We start from the raw sequence: 17,931 nt of genomic DNA on the forward strand, positions 1-17,931 counted from the left end.
CTATTGTCTCCATTTTGGTTAACGACTGTGCCGAGGTGTTGATAATCCTTGACAAGTTCAATGTCCTCATTGTCAACTGTAAAGTTACATAAATCTGTTGTCATTACTTTAGTCTTCTTGATGTTCAGCTGTAGTCCTGCTTTTGTGCTTTCCTCTTTAACTTTCATCAGCATTCGTTTCAAATCATTACTGGCTTCTGCTAAGAGTATGGTATCGTCTGCATATCTTAAATTATTGATGTTTCTCCCTCCAATTTTCACACCTCCTTTATCTTGGTCCAATCCCGCTTTCCGTATGATATGTTCCGCGTACAGATTAAACTAATAGGGTGATAAAATACAACCCTGTCTCCCACCCTTTCCGATGGGGAACCAATCAGTTTCTCCATATTCTGTCCTTACAGTAGCCTCTTGTCCAGAGTATAGGTTGCGCATCAGGACAATCAGATGCTGTGGCACCCCCATTTCTTTTAAAGCATTCCATAGTTTTTCATGATCTACACAGTCAAAGGCTTTGCTGTAGTCCATAAAGCACAGGATGATTTCCTTCTGAAATTCCTTGCTCCGTTCCATTATCCAACGTATGTTTGCGATATGATCTCTGGTGCCTCTTCCCTTTCTAAATCCAGCTTGGACATCTGGCATTTCTCAGTCCATATGTGGTAAGAGCCTTTGTTGTAGAATCTTGAGCATTACTTTACTTGCATGGGATATTAAGGCAATAGTTCGGTAATTACTGCATTCTCTGGGATCCCCTTTCTTTGGAAGTGGGATATATATTGAACACTTCTAGTCTGTGGGCCATTGTTTAGTTTTCCATATTTGTTGACAAATGTTTGTCAAAATTTGGACAGATTCAGTCTCAGTAGCTTGTAGCAACTCTATTGGTATGCCATCTATTCCTGGTGATTTGTTTCTTCCAAGTATTTTAAGAGCAGCTTCCACCTCACATTCTAAAATTTCTGGTTCTGCATCATATGGTTCCTCCGTGAATGAATCTGTCATCCTTGCATCTCTTTTATAGAGTTCTTCAGTGTATTGCTTCCATCTTCCTTTTATTTCATCTCGGTCAGTCAGTGTGTTCCCCTGTTGATTATTCAACATCCCTACTCGTGGTTTAAATTTCCCTTTCATTTCTCTAATCTTTTGGAATAGGGCTCTTGTTCTTCCCTTTTTGTTGTCCTCTTCCACTTCTATACAATAACTATTGTAATAGTTCTCTTTGTCCCTACGTACTAGTCGCTGTATTGTTGCATTTAGGGTTCTGACCGTGTTTCTATCTCCTTTTGCTTTTGCTTTCCTTCTCTCTTTAACCATTTGAAGAGTTTCTTCAGTCATCCATTGAGGTCTTTCTCTCTTTTTAACAAGAGGCTATTCTTGAAGAATAGTAGCGGTTATAACAATCATCATCATAATACTAATACGCCAAATAGGGGAATTGATTGGTGACACAGAATGTTTGTCCCAGTCTCCAAAGTTTAAGTTGTTTTAATAATTGTCATTTTTACCTCCTGCTTAGTGGAGGTGTGAGGTTATCTTCAGCGGTTGCTTGCAGCCTTTGCTGCTTCTGTCATTTTGTTTTGCTCAGTTTTTCCTCCATAAGTTCTTTGATTGCCGGTCTTTGCGCCACTGACATCTCTGCAGGCATATGCATACACAATGTCCTTCCTCAGGGGAGGCCATCTTGGGGGCAAGAATCTTGCCTCGAATACATGGAGGTGCCGCTTGACCTGTGGCATTTGGGACAGAACAAACAGGGTGTGGCATCCCTGTGGTGCATGGGGTGGTGCATGTGCTTTTTCCCAGCTGAGGATGAATTCCATGATGGAGGGCGGAAGTGGCCCTTGGGTTGCTTTGGATGCTGCCAGACAGGCTGTTGAAGTGTCCTCTCCCCTCGTCAGACTTGTCTAACCACTTCCAAATAAGACACCGACCTGGGCCTGGGGCATGTGCTCATAAGACAACCCTCCCCAGCCTGGACCCCTCCAGATGTTTGGGGCCACAACTCCCATCAGGCCCCATCGGCAGGAGGAAATTAACACTTTAAAAGTGGAAAGGATAAATTTAACATTGAGCCCCTCACATACCAGTGTAGCGATCTTGAAGCGTATGGGCCCCCTAGATGCCTGTGTGGCCTGTAGCTGTGGAAGCTTTACAGAATGCCTTTCTGGTGCATCCGTCTTAAATGTTTAATTATTGGCCTTTGATTAAAAATCCCCACCCTTTTTTTTTCATCATAGCAGGTGTTTGAGGAGTAGTTAGTGAAGGGATTTCACGTTTTGGGTTGGGTTTGCTCGGTGAACCACAGTCATTTTAATTAATGAAACTTCTTGGGAAAAGCTGATCTACAATATCTCACCACCTACACATGCAGTCATAAGTCTGCCCATGATCCTTTTGGCCCAAGTCATACAGGCAACCTTCAAATTGCTAATATGGGGGTACTAGCCATAATAGCTAAATGGAACTCTCATGTTCGGGGCAGTCTATCTTCCTGCACTCTGTATAAGCTTCCCAGGAGTATCTGGTTGGCTGCTTTAGGGAATGGAAATGCTAGATTAGATGGGCCCCCTTAGTCTTACTCAGCAAGGAAGCTTGTTTTTTTTTGTAATGTGGGTGAAATTGTGATACTTCCATGCCCATATAATTGTAAAGTTCCCTTTTCCATTAAAATGGGCTTGTACGAGTCTGCTACAAACAGTGGTTTGATGGTGGTGGAGGAAGGGAGTGGTTTTAATGGGGTCATGGATGTACTCCCCTTTCCCCTTGTTTTAAATGCAGATCGTAAAGCTTTTTTCATAATTGGATGTTGTTGGGAGTAACGTTTCTTCAAAAAATTCGCGTTTTCCAGGTGGATTTTGCAAACCGAGAGAGCCAGTTGGCGTTCTATCACTCCATGGAGAAAACGGGTCAGGATATCAGAGACTTCTACGAGATGCTTGCAGAGAGAAGGCAAGGGCTCCCGGCATCCAGTGCTGGTCTCTCCGTGCAGGGGTGGGGCTTCCACAACCATTCATAATTTAAGATGGGTAGATAAATGTCCACTTGTTGTGCAGGTTTCTAGATTCAGTTTTAGTTAGCACCCAGAGCACTTTCTAGCTGGGAAGGCGACTCATGCGTGTAATAAATAAGAAAAATAAAATATTGATCACATTGATTAGAGCACAGGCAGAGAGTTTTTGCTGCTTTGTGCATTCTTGTTTCCCACACAAGATCTCTTCTCTCACACATTGTGTCTCAGAAGAAGTATATGTGTGGCACAAGAACACCAGTTGGGCAGCAGTAATTCAATTCCAATTTTAATCAGATAAAAATTAACTTATAAAACAGACCTTCTTTTCCTAGGCAGCCTGAATTTTTTCTAAGGACTAGTATGAATATTTGTCATCAGAATTGTCACAAAAGATGCCAGTTTAGTGATTTTTGTCTCCCTGAACCACTTCCCAACCCCTCCAACATTTTTCTGGATTGAATCAGATCCTTATTCTGTTGGTGCTAGTTTGTTTCCCTTTTTAAAAAATCATTTGCCTATTGCTGTCCCTCCAGTGCCAAGAATCTGATTTTGACAAACAAGGGCAGCTTCCTCTTACTGAGTTGAACTGAATTTAAAAACAAAAAGTATTACTTATGATGGGTGGTTTTCCCCTGAAAAAAATCACGCTGAAGAGGCCCCTAGAATCGTTCACTAGAGGACTCATTGAAAATGTGAAGTCTCTCTTTCTTTAGCAATGGCGGGAGGGGGCAGATGCAGATCCAAAGGATCAGGTGGCTGATTAGAAAATAGTTGTTAATTTTGTCTTTTGCATGTCTCGTTAGTGTAGTCGAGCTATATATAGTGGTCTTGAAGTGGGGAGAAGCTGACTTCTTTATGTTTCTGGCTTTGGCAGGGATGAGCGAAGAGGATCTTACGACTATGCTGCTGACCGTACATACTATGAGGCTGTTCGAACACCAGGGACGTATCCTGAAGATCCTCGGAGAGAGTATTCAGCCCGTGGCCGAGAGTTGTATGCTGACTGGGATCCTTATCAAGGAGACTATTATGACCCACGATATTACGATGACCCACGGGAATACAGAGATTACAGGGGAGATCCTTATGAGCAGGACATCAGGGAGTACAGTTACAGGCAACGTGAGCGGGAGCGGTTTGAAACAGACCGGGACCGGGAGCATGAAAGGCGGCCCATTGAAAGAAGTCAAAGCCCAGCCCATTCCCGGCGGCCGCAGAGCCCAGGAGCATCTCCGTCACAGTCGGAGAGGCTGCAGAGCGACTCTGAGAGGAGGAGGGTCTATAGCCGGTCCTCCGAGCGCAGTGGCAGCGGCAGCTCCCTCTCTCCACCCCGCTATGACAAACTGGACAAAGCCCGCCTTGAGCGATATGCAAAAAGTGACAAATCGGAAAAGGAGCCTGCTTTTGAGCCAGAGACAACTGAGAAAGAGAAGCGCCTGGTGAGGAAAGAGAAGCCAGAAAAGCTCGAAAAGGATAAAATGCAAAAGCGGAAGGCCAAGAATCATTCTCCCAGCTCCCAGTCATCGGAAACGGATCAAGAACCTGAAAAGGAGCCCAGTCCTGAGAAAGTGAAAGGCAAACTGAGCCGGGAGAGAGCGGACAAGGAAGGGACTGTGAAGAATCGCCTCGAACTGAGGCCCTGCGTTGTGCTGACACGAGTAAAAGAAAAGGAAGGGAAAGTGGTGGACCAGCCCGCTCTGGAGAAGCTCAGAGGGAAGCCAGAGAACGACACCGTGAAGTCTCCCTTGCTTGAACAAAAAATGCAGACTTCTCAGACAGACCCAGCCAAGTCAGACCAGCTGAAACTTGACCCTGTCAGAGTTAAGGTGGCAAAAGAGAAGGTGCTTGCCAGTCACATCGAAGTGGTTGAAAAGGATGCAAAGCTGAAACCCAAAAAGCACCTGAAGGCAGATCCACCTAGTGAAGTAACAAACCCAGTAGATCTAGAAAAGCTAGAGGCTCGCAAGAGACGCTTTGCTGATGCAAGCCTAAAGCCCGATAAGCAGAAAATGGAAATCAAAAGAAGTAGTCAAGAGGAGGAGGAAGGGCGTGTAGTTTTGAAAAAGCAGATTGATGTGGTGGGTGAGTCTGAAAGGAAGCCCTTGAGGAAAGAGACTCTTAAAAGGGAATCTAGGAAAATCAAGCTGGAAAGACTTGCAACTGTTACCAGTCCCAAAGAAGCTCAAGAGCCAGCAAGCATTTCTGTAGGGAGTGGCTTACGGCCCAGTTTAGAGCTACAGGCTAGGCTGGGGGACCCCGTTGAAGAACCAGCAGACACCCCCGAGATCCCCTCTAGGAAGGTCAATGCAATAAAACTGCAGCACAAACACCCACCACTGTTAGATGATCAAGGGGCAGAGAGAGAGGATGTCTGGAGGAGAAGCTACTGCAGTCTTCCTGAAGAGGTGCCCGACCACAAACTAGTCCAAGACAAGCCTCTGTCATCAGACTTAGAAGAGAAAATTCCCATTGACATTGATCACACGCAGAGTTACCGGAAGCAAATGGAGCTGAGTCGCAGGCTGAAACAGCAAATGGAGATGGAAATTGCAAAGCATGAGAAGTTTGGCAGCCCAAAGAAAGATCTTGATGAGTATGAAAGGCGTAGCCTGGTGCATGAAGTGGGGAAACCTCCTCAGGATGTGACAGATGACTCTCCTCCTAGTAAGCGGAAGAAATCCTCTGACACTTTTGACTTTGAAATTAGCACTAAGCGAGAGAGAAACTACAGAAGCTCTCGCCAGGTGAGTGAAGACTCTGAAAGAACAGCCTGTTCCCCTGGTCTCAGGCCCTTCCCTTTCCACGAGGATGAGGAGATGCTGGAGTCCCCAAGGCTGATGCCTTTAAAAGAAGCCAAAGAATCACCTAAAACTGATGAAAAGGGCCCTCCATATTCTAATGTGGCTGTAAGGGAAGATTCGTTGAAATTTAATCCCTATGATTCCAGTCGAAGAGAGCATCTGGTGGAAATGGCTAAAATAAAACCATCTGCATTGAATTGCGAGGATGAATCAAACCGATGGGAATCCCAAGTGAAAGAGGAGCCTGGCCGGGTGGATATCAGCTTCCCAAGTAGCATAGTCAAGAGAGACGGTATACGGAAGCGGTCGATACGGGATCTGGAACCAGGAGAGGTGCCCTCAGACTCTGATGATGATGGCGATAATAAACCCCATTCTCCAAAAGCCTCTTCATTACTGGAGAACTCCAGGCTATCTTTTTTATTACGGGACAGGGAGGAGAAACTTCGTGAGAGAGAGGAACGGCTTCCAGCCTCCTTGGAAAGGAACAAATTTTATTCCTTTGCATTGGACAAGACAATCACGCCTGACACAAAGGCCTTGCTTGAGAGGGCCAAATCTCTCTCATCATCTAGAGAAGAGAACTGGTCTTTTCTTGATTGGGACTCAAGATTTGCTAGTTTTAGGAACAACAAGGACAAAGAAAAAGTAGATTCTGCTCCAAGGCCTATCCCCTCATGGTATATGAAAAAGAAGAAAATCCGAACTGATTCTGAAGGAAAACTGGACGATAAAAAAGAAGACCAGAAGGAAGATGAGCAAGAGAGGCAGGAGCTCTTTGCCTCGCGGTTTCTACACAGCTCAATCTTTGAGCAGGATTCTAAGCGCTTGCAACATTTAGAAAGGAAAGATGAAGACCTTGACTTCCTTTCTGGCAGAGCGTATGGCAGGCAGGCGTCTCTGGATGGGACCAACAGTGTGTCGGACTTTGTGCCAGAGCCAGTGGTTCTCTTCCACAGCAGGTTTGTCGAGCTCACCCGAATGCAGCAAAAGGAGAAGGAGAAAGACCAAAAGCCCAAAGAAGCAGAAAAGCAGGAGGAGGCAGAGAAGGAGAATCGACCCAAGACTCCAGAAGTGGTGCCTGAGGACAAAGAACCAGAGCATAAATCTTCACTGTTAGTTGGGCCATCGCCAGTTGCTCTCATCCTACAAGAACCAGGACCAGTCATACCAGAGAAGGTTGCAAACGAGAGGTTACCAGTGGACACACCCTCTTCTAGAGAGGAGAAGCCTCCGGAACCTGGTCCTGTAGTGGAAGAGCCAAAGCCTGTTCCAGAACTCCTTGCTGCTGTTAAAACTGAGCCCCCTGAGCATATGGAGACACCCCCAGTAACGGATGGCAACAAAGACTCTGCTCTTTCCACGGTGGCTCCTGATGAAGACCCTGTATCCGTAGAACACCCTTCCTATTTGGACACAAAGCCACCTACGCCAGGATCTTCTTTTTCCCAAGCAGATATCGGCACAGATCCAGAACCTGAAATAGTCCCACCACCTCCCAAATTGGCAACAAGGTCTGAGGAACTGCCTGAGTCTAAAGAAGAACATGTTTCACTATCGGTTAACTCTGAGCCTGGTGCAGGGCAGAAAGTGGAGGTGGCTGTTGAGGCTCTGCCTCTGGTTTCTGATACAGAGATGGAAGCGGAGCCCCCTGTCGTTGCAAAGGACAAGAAGCCATACAAAAATAAACGTTCCAAAACTCCTGCGCAGTCTTCTGTTGCAAATGTTGCAGAGAAACCCGTCACAAGGAAGAGTGAAAGGATTGACCGGGAAAAGCTTAAAAGATCAGGCTCTCCCCGTGGGGAAGCCCTGAAGCTTCTAGAGCTGAAGGTGGAAACGGAGAAGGCTTCAAGAAATGCTGCTAAATCTCCAAGTGCTGCAGCAGAGCCCGAAAACCCAGAGCCCAGTTTGCCAGTCGGCCGGACCAGGCGCAGAAACGTTCGGTCAGTTTATGCAACCACAGGAGACCATGAAGGCCCATCACCTGTTAAAGATTCTATGGAGGTAACCAGGTCTACCAGAAAAAGAGTTGAAAGAGAGCCACCGGACGCTTCCACGGTTCCGACCCCTCCAAGAAGAGGCAGACCACCCAAGTCACGTCGCAAACCCGAGGAGGAAGTTTCTCCTGTTAAGGCCGAACCAGTCCAGCAAGAGGCAGAAGAAGCAGAAGTGAAGGAGACGGTGGAGATCCCTAAACCGGTGGAGGGGTGGAGATCACCCAGATCCCAGAAGCTAGCCCATGGCCACTCTTCAGCAGCCAGCACTCAACAAGGCAAGAAAGGGAAAAATGAATCAAAGGCCGAGACCTTGGCAGAGCCAGATGATGCCCCTGAGCCACCTGGCCAAGGGGCAAATGCCAGTGAAAACATCAGTAAACTCAAGGTGGAGAAAGAAACTGTTCCAAGTGGACAGAAGCGAGATAGGAAAGAAGCTGAGCTGGAGAAAACTGCAACTGAGGCCCCGTGCACAGTTGAGATTGTAGAAAGAAAGCCTATCCAAGAGAGAGCTCCAAAGTCCAAAAGAGGAAGATCCAGGAATGTAAAGGCTGTTGATAAAGCATCCTTAATGAAGAACTTGAAAAACGTTGAAGTCCGGCTCAACGTGGATGAAGTCAAAGGTGCGCTACGGCCAAATGAAGAGGAAATGGAGCCTGTGCCAGCATCGTCCCCTAAAAGCAAAAGTCCCCAGAAAGAAGACAAATTGTCACCCCAATGCGTAAAGAATGAGGGAGAAGACCCCTTCCAGGAAGCAGAGAAAGAAATCACCTGCGAGTCAACGCAGTCTCCTGAAGCAGACCAGCTGGCCAAGCAGATTGAACTCGAGCAGGCCGTGGAGAATATTGCAAAGCTCACAGAAAGCCCAACGATTGCAGCCTACAAGGAGCAGGCATCCGATGTGTCAGACGTTCGCCAGGAGGAAGACGGAGACAAGCCTGCTCATCAGGCGAGTGAAACAGAACTGGCAGCTGCCATTGGATCCATCATCTACGACGTATCTGGAGAGGCAGAAAGCTTCCCTGCTCCACCACCCTATCCTGCTGAATCGGAATCTGAAATGCCCACAGAACCGGCATTAGCGCTGCCACCTGCACAAGGAGAAATGGAGCCTGAAACGGATCAAGCAGTTAGCAATATCCTGGAATCGGAAGCCGCTTCAGTTGAGCCGCCTGTACCATCAGTTCCAGGATCTGCCCCAGAGGCAGAAAGCAAAGAAGCAGAAGTGAGCTTAAGCGAATCCTCCAACTCGGCGCAAGAAGCAGAAACCCTGCAGGAGGCCGACATGTCTCGGAAAGAACGGGGCCGTCAGAAGACCACCCGGCCAAGGCGTAAGCGGAGCACAAGTAAGAAGGGGGATGCTGCAGATGTGAGGACCACAGAACCCGAAAGAGTACAAAGCAAGTCTCCTGTTGCCAGTGAAGGTAAAGGAAAGTCAGAAGGAGCCACAAAAGACGGCAGCCAGAGGGAAAGCTCTCCTCCAGCTGCCTCCCAAGCCAGTGCCCCTGACGCTAGCAAGACGGCAGCCCTGGAGGCAGCTGCTCATGGACCTGTTGCAGAGAGCAGCCCCCAGCCCAAAGCTCCCAATCTACCGGATCTTCCGGTACCTGTTGACGAGGTGAGCCAAAGCGGGTTCAAGCTACAAACAGGGGCTGACAGTGCTCCGGTCACTCCTCCTCCAGGTGTCCCAAGCACTCCTCGACCAGTAACCCCGTCTTCAGCTGCGGCAAAGCCTGTCATTTCTGCTGGGGTAGCCCCGCTTCACTCCAGCACAGCAAAGGTGACCGAGTGGATTGTAAAGCACGAGGAGTCCCGCGCGCGCTCTACCCCACCTCCAGCCCTCCCCCCTGATACAAAAGCATCGGATGTAGACACAAATTCCAGCACTCTGCGGAAAATACTGATGGAGCCCAAGTACATTTCTTCCACCACCGTTGCCTCAACACATGTCACGACAGCTATAGCTGAACCGGTGAGCGCTCCCCGTGTGGAGGAGGCCCCTTCTCATCCTCCAGCAGAGGCCTTGAGACCAGGCTCAGAAGAGAAGCCAGCGGTCCCAATCATGAATGCTTTGGAGCCACCAGTTGCAGAAGCCCCAGTTTTCACCGAGAAAGAGAAGATTATCACTGTCATTGCTCCCAAGGCCACTTCTGTGATCAGCAGGATGCCCCACAGCATTGACCTTGAAGAAACTCCGAGGATAACTTTGGTGAAACAAGCATCCCAGCCACAGACATGCCTAGTCAACGCCCTTCCACCAAAATACAAGCAGAGGGCAAGCACCAATGACAGCAGCCGCTTCCATCCAGGATCCATGTCCGTAATTGAAGATCGGCCAGCAGAGACAGGGCCTAGTCCAGGTCTTCGTGTCAACACGTCAGAAGGCGTCGTACTGCTGAGCTATTCAGGACAGAAGACGGAAGGCCAAGGGCGGATAACTGCAAAGATTAGCCAGATTCCCCCAGCAAGCGCAGTTGACATCGAATTTCAGCAGTCAGTGTCCAAATCCCAGACGAAGCAAGAGCCTCTTGGCCCCTCTCAGCCCACCCCAAAGGGCTCTCAGGCACCAGCAGGGTACGGGAGCGTCTCCACCCCTTCATCACTGGTGCTGGGAACTCAGCAGTACAGCCCTTCCCCCGTGCTCTCCATTAAGCAAGAGCGTGGCAGCCTGGAGAAATCTGAACCGGTGCACCTCTCTGTCCAGGCACCTTCTTCTCAGTCTGGCCCAGTTAAAGTCCTCTCCCAGTCTGCCAGCACTCCATCCATCCTCGTCCACAACCAGATGGTGCTCCCTCAGGGCATCGCTTCTTCCACCAACAAAAAGCTTCCAGACCCAGCTACCCTGAAGGCTGAGGCCAAGTCTCTTCAGCCATCGAGCTTGAGTCCCGGGGTTGGACCTCATCACCCCTCTTTGTCCAGCAAGATGCACCCAGAGGCCAATCATGTGAGCCAAGGGCCCAGCACCCCGGCTGATCGGGCGGTGTCTCACTTGGGGGTTGCAAAGCAGGAGCCGCTCTCTCCCCGGACAAGTGGGCACTCTCCGTCTCCCTTCCCAAGGGCCTGCCATCCCGGTGGCCCCTCTTCCCCAGCCCTGTCGGGGAATAACTCCATGTTGGGCATCCAGGGGTCTCCCTGCCCTGGTATCCCTGTGCCTCAGTACATCTCCAGTATGCACCCTGAGCAGTCTGTGATTATGCCTCCTCACAGCGTAACCCAAACGGTCTCCTTGGGGCACCTCTCCCAAGGAGAAGTCAGGATGAACACCCCTCCTCTGCCGGGCATGCCCTACAGCATCCGCCCAGAGGCGCTTCACTCTCCAAGGGCAGCTCTACAGCCGCAGCGGTCCAGCACGCCTCAGCCCGCTCCCATCCGAGAGATTGTCATGCCGCCTCTGTCTTCCCAGCATTCCTCTGAAGAGGAGATGCACTATCACCACACGGTGTGCCGAGGGTCTGCCCCTGTGCAATCCGACGTGCTCGTCATGCAGCCAGACTACCGCTTGCACCCGTCAGGCATCAGGCTCGACCAGTACAACGTGCCCCGGGATGTGAGGATGATGATGCACCCGCACATGGCAGCAGTGGGGGGCGACCACCACCTGGAGACTCGCCAGTCCCGGACGCCAGAAGGGAGGTCTGTGAAAACGCCCCCTGCCACCAAGACGCTCCCGTCGGGCAAAGAGACGCCCAAGGCCCCGGAAGTCAAGATGGCTCACTCTCCACACAGCGAGCCCCGGGGACTCCTCAGTGGCCAGCTTCCAGGACTGCCTTTGACGCAGCCGGGCGTCGTACCTCATGGGGTGCAGATCATGCATCCTGCTGGAACCTCCTTCCATGATTACAGGACAGTCTATAGTGATGTGAGGAGTTACCACCCAGCAGCTCAGCTGGGCCACCCTCAGTTTTCTGGGGCATCGCCGATTGGGCTGCCTTCCCGGAGTATGACTCCCTCTCAGGTGAGAAAATCCCTCTTGTGTCAGTAGGGTGGCTTCACATATGATGCTTCTCCTTCAAAAGCAAGAGAGTCTTGTAGTAATAACATTTATGATGGCACAATAAGCCTTTGTGAACTAGAGTCCACTTCATCAGATGTGTAATTTATTTATTTATTTATTTATTGGATATCTTAGTTGCCCATCTGGCTGGCTAACCAGTCACTCCGGGCGACGTACAAAATAAGCAAAATAGCACAAAATGACACATCAATACAATAACATTAAAATCTAAAAGCAATGATGTTAAAATCTAGCCCACCCCAAAGGCCTGCCTGAAGAGCCAGGTCTTCACGGCCCGGCAGAAACTCATTGTAGAGAGGGCCTGGCGGAGATCATTTGGAAGGGAGTTCCACAGGGTGGGGGCCACAATTGAAAAAGCCCTTTCTCTAGTCCTCACCAGTCTAGCTGTTTTGACTGGTGGGATAGAGAGAAGGTCTTTTGAGGCTGATCTTGTTAGGCGGCATAGCTGATGATGCTGGAGGCGCTCCTTCAGATGAAATGCAGTCTGATCATTCAGCTAAGGCTTAAATGTGTGTGAAAAATGAAAATCTTGTCCATGAAAGTTGCTTTTGCCAAGATAAACTTGTTCCACCTTAACTGAGGTCCCCAGCGTGATTCCTGTGGGCGCCACACCACCCTCACACTCTTCTCCTGGTGCCCCTGGATCCCAAAAGGTTGGGGAGCAGGGAAACATGGTGGCTACTCCTCCGGAAGTGGGTTCCTGGTCTTCCCCATCTTTTCCTTGCCCCAAGGAGACTTTCTCTCCTCTGCCCTAGAGACACTCCCCCCCCCCCCAATTGGCTGTCCGAGACCAGGGATGTGGAGAAACAGGAAGTTGCAAGCAGTCCTTGTTTCTGTGTCCTGCTTCCCTGACTGCTCTTGCCGTGCGTGTAAAAATGTTATGGGATGTGTGTGGCAACTTTTTGCATGGAAGAGCACTAGTCACGTAAAGCTGACAGGGAAGAAAGTGGAGTGCAAGTAGCTACCAGAAGCATTAGATGCCTTGGGGAGCAGGTCCTGGAGGGTGGATTGGGCCCCACAATAGGCGTGAGTCGTCCTCCATCTGTAGCTGTAACTATGGGGGGTCTCGAGACTCTGAGATCCTGGAAAGCAGAGGATGCCACTCTGGCTACCACAGAGTCTGGTTATGGCCCTGTGCGTCAAAGCAGAATGCAGAATGCTTGAAACAGTCTTGGGTTTTGCCAGTTTGTTTTCAATAGGTTGTTCCCGGTGGGGTGGGGGTTGTTGAGAGTGTCGGAACTTGCGTCGCTTTCGCCTGCCAGAGCCCTCCTTCGAGGGCCGTCTCAAGGCCGGGGCGGCGGCGTCTGCTGCAAGAGTCTCCTGCTACTGCACTCGTCCTGCTTTCTCTTGCTGTGCATCTCAGGGCCTGCCGGACGGGGAGCATACCCACCCCAGTCAGCCAGCTCACAGCAAGACTCCCCAGATCTCCCAGGAGCCCAAGGGGGCCCAGGCAGCGGGACCAGAGCCAACCCACCACCCGGCGGCCGTCAGCCGGCACGTCCAGCCCATGGAACCCCTCTTGCACCTGCAGCGAGGCCAGGCGGACACTGGCCAGAGCTCCTACCCTTCTCCGGTTGCTGTTTCTGTGAAGCAGGAGCTCCCATCCCCACATCAGGCCCAAGTGCCGAAGCCGGCCCTCTTCATCCCGACCACCGCGGGCCCCGGGGCTCCTCCGGGGCTGCCCCTTGCCCGGCCTGAAGCACAGTCGGTGCTTAAGCAAGACCCTGCTCCTCACCCCGTCTCCCAGAGGCCAGTGGACATGGTCCAGCTTCTGACCGTGAGTTTCCTGCCTGGCTCTTGAGGGTGGTTTGACGGAAGGGAGGTGGGGAAGGCCTGTCGTGTTGCAAAGGGATAAGCTTTGCCTGGAGTGCCTCACTGAGGCGGGACAGAATTTGGTGGGGCCAGGAGATGAGCAATTCCCCAGTCTTACAGTCAGTTGTGGAGCCCTTTCCTTTGTCAGGCAGCCTCCTGGGGGCCACATGTCACTGGTGGGCAGGGCCAGAAGCAAGAGTGGGTGAAGCACAGTGGCCTAGTTTCTTCACACTCAAATGGCCCTCTCTGATCCTGGGCTAAAAAAATACCGCCGCTCGGTATGCTTTAAGTCAGCTGTCCTGCTTTGAGCAGGGGGTTGAACTTGATGGCCTTACAGGCTGCTTCCCACCCTACTATTCTGTGACTGAAGGAGGGTGCGGGCAGGGCTGGGGAGAGTTCCAAGGGGCCGGATGGAGGGGCCTGGAGGGCCACATTTGGCCTTGGGGCTCAGCCCCCTCCCTGCTCTCCTCCGCTGCTTTGGCCACTAGCACTGAGGTGATGCTTCTTCTTCCCACCCCCCAATTTGCAGAAATACCCCATTGTGTGGCAGGGGCTCCTGGCCTTGAAGAACGATACGGCTGCTGTCCAGCTGCACTTTGTCTCTGGCAACAACGTCTTGGCACACCGCTCCTTGCCAGCCCCAGAAGGAGGGCCTCCGCTCCGGATTGCCCAGCGCATGCGCCTGGAAGCGTCACAGCTGGAGGGCGTGGCACGCCGGATGATGGTACGTGGCTGCTGGGGGGGGGGGCAGTGGAGCAAGAGGCTTCTTGGGGGTCTTGTGCCCCCTGGTTCTGCATGGGTGTCCCGCTTCCTCCTCACTGCCTCGGTGAAGAAAGATTTCAGGGGTCTCTTAATCTGTGGCTGACTTCCACTCTGCAAAATTGAGCATTCTTGGGTCCTGTTGGAAAAGGGGAGTCATTCCTAAATGTATAGGAAACGACTGGGACGGTGATGACCAGGAAGCCACTCAAAGGGTTGGGACTGGAGCTTGGGGAGGCTCATGTTCAAATCACGGGATGGTTGAGAGGATGGAATTGGCGGGGTGGGGGTGTGAAGGAACCATTTGTGCATCTCCCTGACCAGGAGAGAGGGAGGGCAGGGTGAAAATGCAGGACAGCTGAGCCAGCACCAGATTAAATTTGACCCACAACAGTTGCAGATTGGAGTGTGCAAAATAAGTCATTTGTCTGCTTCTGAGCACAGGAAAGTGAAACGGCCGGGCCCAAGAGGCCCTGGCAACAACTGGTTTGTTTGCCAGACAGTGCCCCAACAGACTCCGGTGCTGGCCGGTCGGAGGGCATCTCAGGGTGGCTGCAAAGGGCCCTCAGGCTTCAGGGGTCTTGTCCTGCCTTCCAGGTGGAGAGCGATTATTGCCTGTTGCTGGCCTTGCCTTGTGGACGAGACCAAGAGGATGTTGTGAACCAGACAGAGTCACTCAAGGCGGCCTTCATTAGCTACCTGCAGGCCAAGCAAGCCGCCGGCATCATCAACGTTCCCAATCCCGGCTCCAACCAGGTATGGGAAGGAAAGGAGAGAGGGTCACGAAAGAGGGGCTCATTTCCTCCCCTTTTGGCTCAGCCCCAGAATCGGCTTGACTGCTAGGACTTATTCCTGTCTTGTTTGGCCATTATAAGAATGTGGTGTCCAAGGATGTGCAGACTGCTCTTCCCGCATTGCTCTGTGAGCACCACCAGCCTTCCTTATCTGCCCTTCTGCGTAGGCTTGAGCCATCCCACCCCCCAGCCCTCCTCGTAAGCAGGGTGCTTCTGAGGCAGCACTTGCTGCAAGGGAGGCTTAGAGGAGGAGGAGCCTGTGGAATTCGGAACCCCAACCAAGCTGACCAAGCACCCTTTGTGCTTCTGCCAAGCTAGGCTGCCAGGGGTGGGCGTGAAGAGGCACAGCGCTGGCTGTTCGGGGCTTGGGGGGTCACACCCTTTCCTCCACCGCCACCCCCCCTTCTGCTTCTCTTTTCCAGCCTGCTTACGTTCTGCAGATCTTCCCGCCCTGCGAGTTTTCAGAGAGCCATCTCTCCCGCCTCGCCCCAGACCTCCTCGCCAGCATCTCCAACATCTCTCCTCACCTGATGATTGTCATTGCGTCGGTCTAAGCGGCTTTCCAGCTACAGGCTACTTTCTCCAAGGCCTACAGCAGAGACAGAGAGACGGTGAACGAGGAAGGAAGGGACTGGGCCCTCCTCCATGGCTGGGCCTCGATCAAACTCTTGCTCGGTAGTGGCTGCCGCGCTACCTTGTATGTTTACATATTGCTTTAGCAAAGACGGACACCTGAGGCACTCAAGTAGGCAGACTGGCCTTGGGGTCTGGTGCCTCCTGTAGAGGGGAATTAAAGGAAGGCTATTTTTTTTTAATTTACAAAATAACTTAAAAAAAAGAAGGAACCAGAACTGCCTTTGCACTAAATTAGTGACTTTGGACCTTTGCACAGTTTAAGAATTGTTGTGGCGTTCAGGATGGATGTCTCATACACACATGAACTGGCGTTGTGGACTTTAAAAAACGCAGGGCCTGGCAACGTCTGCTCCAGTCTGCAGGTCTAGGAGCATTTCACACAGTGTCCCCCCCCCAAAAAATCCTTGATCCTCCTGGATGCCCCCCATGCTGCAGTTGCCTCTTCCTCCTCCGTCATCTGGGATGTACAGTTTACACTGAAACAAAGCAAAACACAAAAAGAGAGCTATTTTCCTTCCTGGTGGGATATGCAGGACTCTGGGTGTGTGTGTGTGTGTATATAGATATATATATATATAATATATATATATATATATATATAAATATATATATATATATAAAATACAGACTTTAAAAAGAAATCTGATCCCCACAACATACTTTTTTTTTAATCTGTGCCAAAAAAAATGTGTTTTCAGAGAAAATCTTATTTTCATACTCAGACTTTGTATTTGTCACCCATTTGTAAGTGCGCTTCATTTAGACATGGCCTCCCTTTCCTCCTCCTCCTCCACATGTGGAAGTGTTATACACTTGTACAGACTTTTTATCTCCTCCTCCTCCTCCTCCTGTCCTCGTTGTCCTAACACTTAATTTATGGAACTGTTTCCTCAGCGCAGTTTTGTTTTGTGTGTCCATTGGATTACAAACTTTATTAAAAAATACAAAACTTTCTAGTGTTGCGTCAATGTGCAGGAAGGGTGAGCTGTAAAGGTAAGCTGCAGTTGATTAGTTTTAACATTTTAACAATATTTAATGTCTTGGCTGAAGCGTTGGGTACTTTACATTCTTATACACATACGAGCCTTAACCTTAAAATGCCAGATAGCGGTTAATTTTATGCAGGCAGTCAGAATCTGCTTTTGTTTGTCAGAGCAGAAGACCTACACTGGAAGATGCAGAAGGTGAGTTGTCTAGGCATTTTTCTGCAAATCCCATGAAATGCACATGTGGAAAAGATCTGGGGCTGGATGTTTGCTGGCTCTTAGTTCCCATTGATTTTAGTGGGACCTTAATGTAGCTAACTTAGTCTGGATCAAACCCTATAAACAGGACAATATAATTTTAAGATGGAATTCCATAAGGTTTTGTGAACATATTTGCTTCAGATGAGTCAACCTTTATTTTCCTTTCATGATCTGTTCATAGCAGAAATGTGGGTGGTGTGGTATTTGAAGAACATCCCCTTTTCCCTTAAATAGTTCCGAAATGAACTGCTGTGTCCACCACTCTGGCTTATGTAGAAAGCAGAGGGCAACTGGCCAGCTAGCAATTACAAAGCCATTCTGTGTGGCAGAGATGGTGCTGGCGTTCAGCCTCAGCTTTTTCTTTTGAATCTCCCCTACCTGCTGTCTGTCCCAGAAACTCCAGGAAAGTCACCACCTAAAAGAGAGTACTGGCTTTGATGGACAAACAGCAGGCAATGTTCTCAGTTCCTCTGGATATAGAAAAAAGCTTTGTCAATTACTCGATTTCTATCCTGCCCTTCCTCCCAGAAAAACCCAACAGGCTGTAACTAACACAGGAGGCCTGCATTTTTTTCTCCTTATATCTCAGCTTGATTGTTGAACAATTGGGGAAGAAATAAAAATCCGACTTTGCATGCCTCAGTTCTATTTCATATGCCTCAGAACAGAAAGGTCTCACTGCTCCTCAATGGCCAGGTTGAGGGAGTACTTTTCATGTCCAAATACGGTAGGTGCACATTTTGGCAGCTGCCTAACCACAACCATTAGCTGTTTCAGATGAAAGCATTGCCCAGGTGAGAGTGTGGGCCATGCTCCGTGACAACAGGTTTCCGAGACAAGCTGCTTTGCATTATTTAAACA

General features: G+C 50.0%; 1 protein-coding gene across 5 annotated transcripts in view; it reads left to right on the plus strand.

Annotated features, from left to right (window-relative positions):
- SPEN (spen family transcriptional repressor) overlaps window positions 1–16,912 on the plus strand; it is a 68,283-nt gene extending 51,371 nt beyond the window's left edge. For 2 of the 5 annotated variants that reach the window (XM_061601736.1, XM_061601737.1), the window contains exons 10-15: window positions 2,851–2,993; window positions 3,887–11,762; window positions 13,186–13,599; window positions 14,164–14,358; window positions 14,991–15,149; window positions 15,610–16,905. In XM_061601736.1, coding sequence (XP_061457720.1) covers window positions 2,851–2,993; window positions 3,887–11,762; window positions 13,186–13,599; window positions 14,164–14,358; window positions 14,991–15,149; window positions 15,610–15,741 — 8,919 coding nt within the window. In that variant the 3' untranslated portion in view covers window positions 15,742–16,905. Of the gene's footprint in view, window positions 1–2,850; window positions 2,994–3,886; window positions 11,763–13,185; window positions 13,600–14,163; window positions 14,359–14,990; window positions 15,150–15,609 lie in introns of all 5 variants that reach the window. The other 3 variants (XM_061601734.1, XM_061601735.1, XM_061601738.1) reach the window with 3 other exon arrangements.
- The last annotated feature ends 1,019 nt before the right edge of the window (window positions 16,913–17,931 follow it).

This window comes from Rhineura floridana, chromosome 18 (genome assembly GCF_030035675.1).
Source record: "Rhineura floridana isolate rRhiFlo1 chromosome 18, rRhiFlo1.hap2, whole genome shotgun sequence".
Classification (NCBI taxonomy): domain Eukaryota; kingdom Metazoa; phylum Chordata; class Lepidosauria; order Squamata; family Rhineuridae; genus Rhineura; species Rhineura floridana.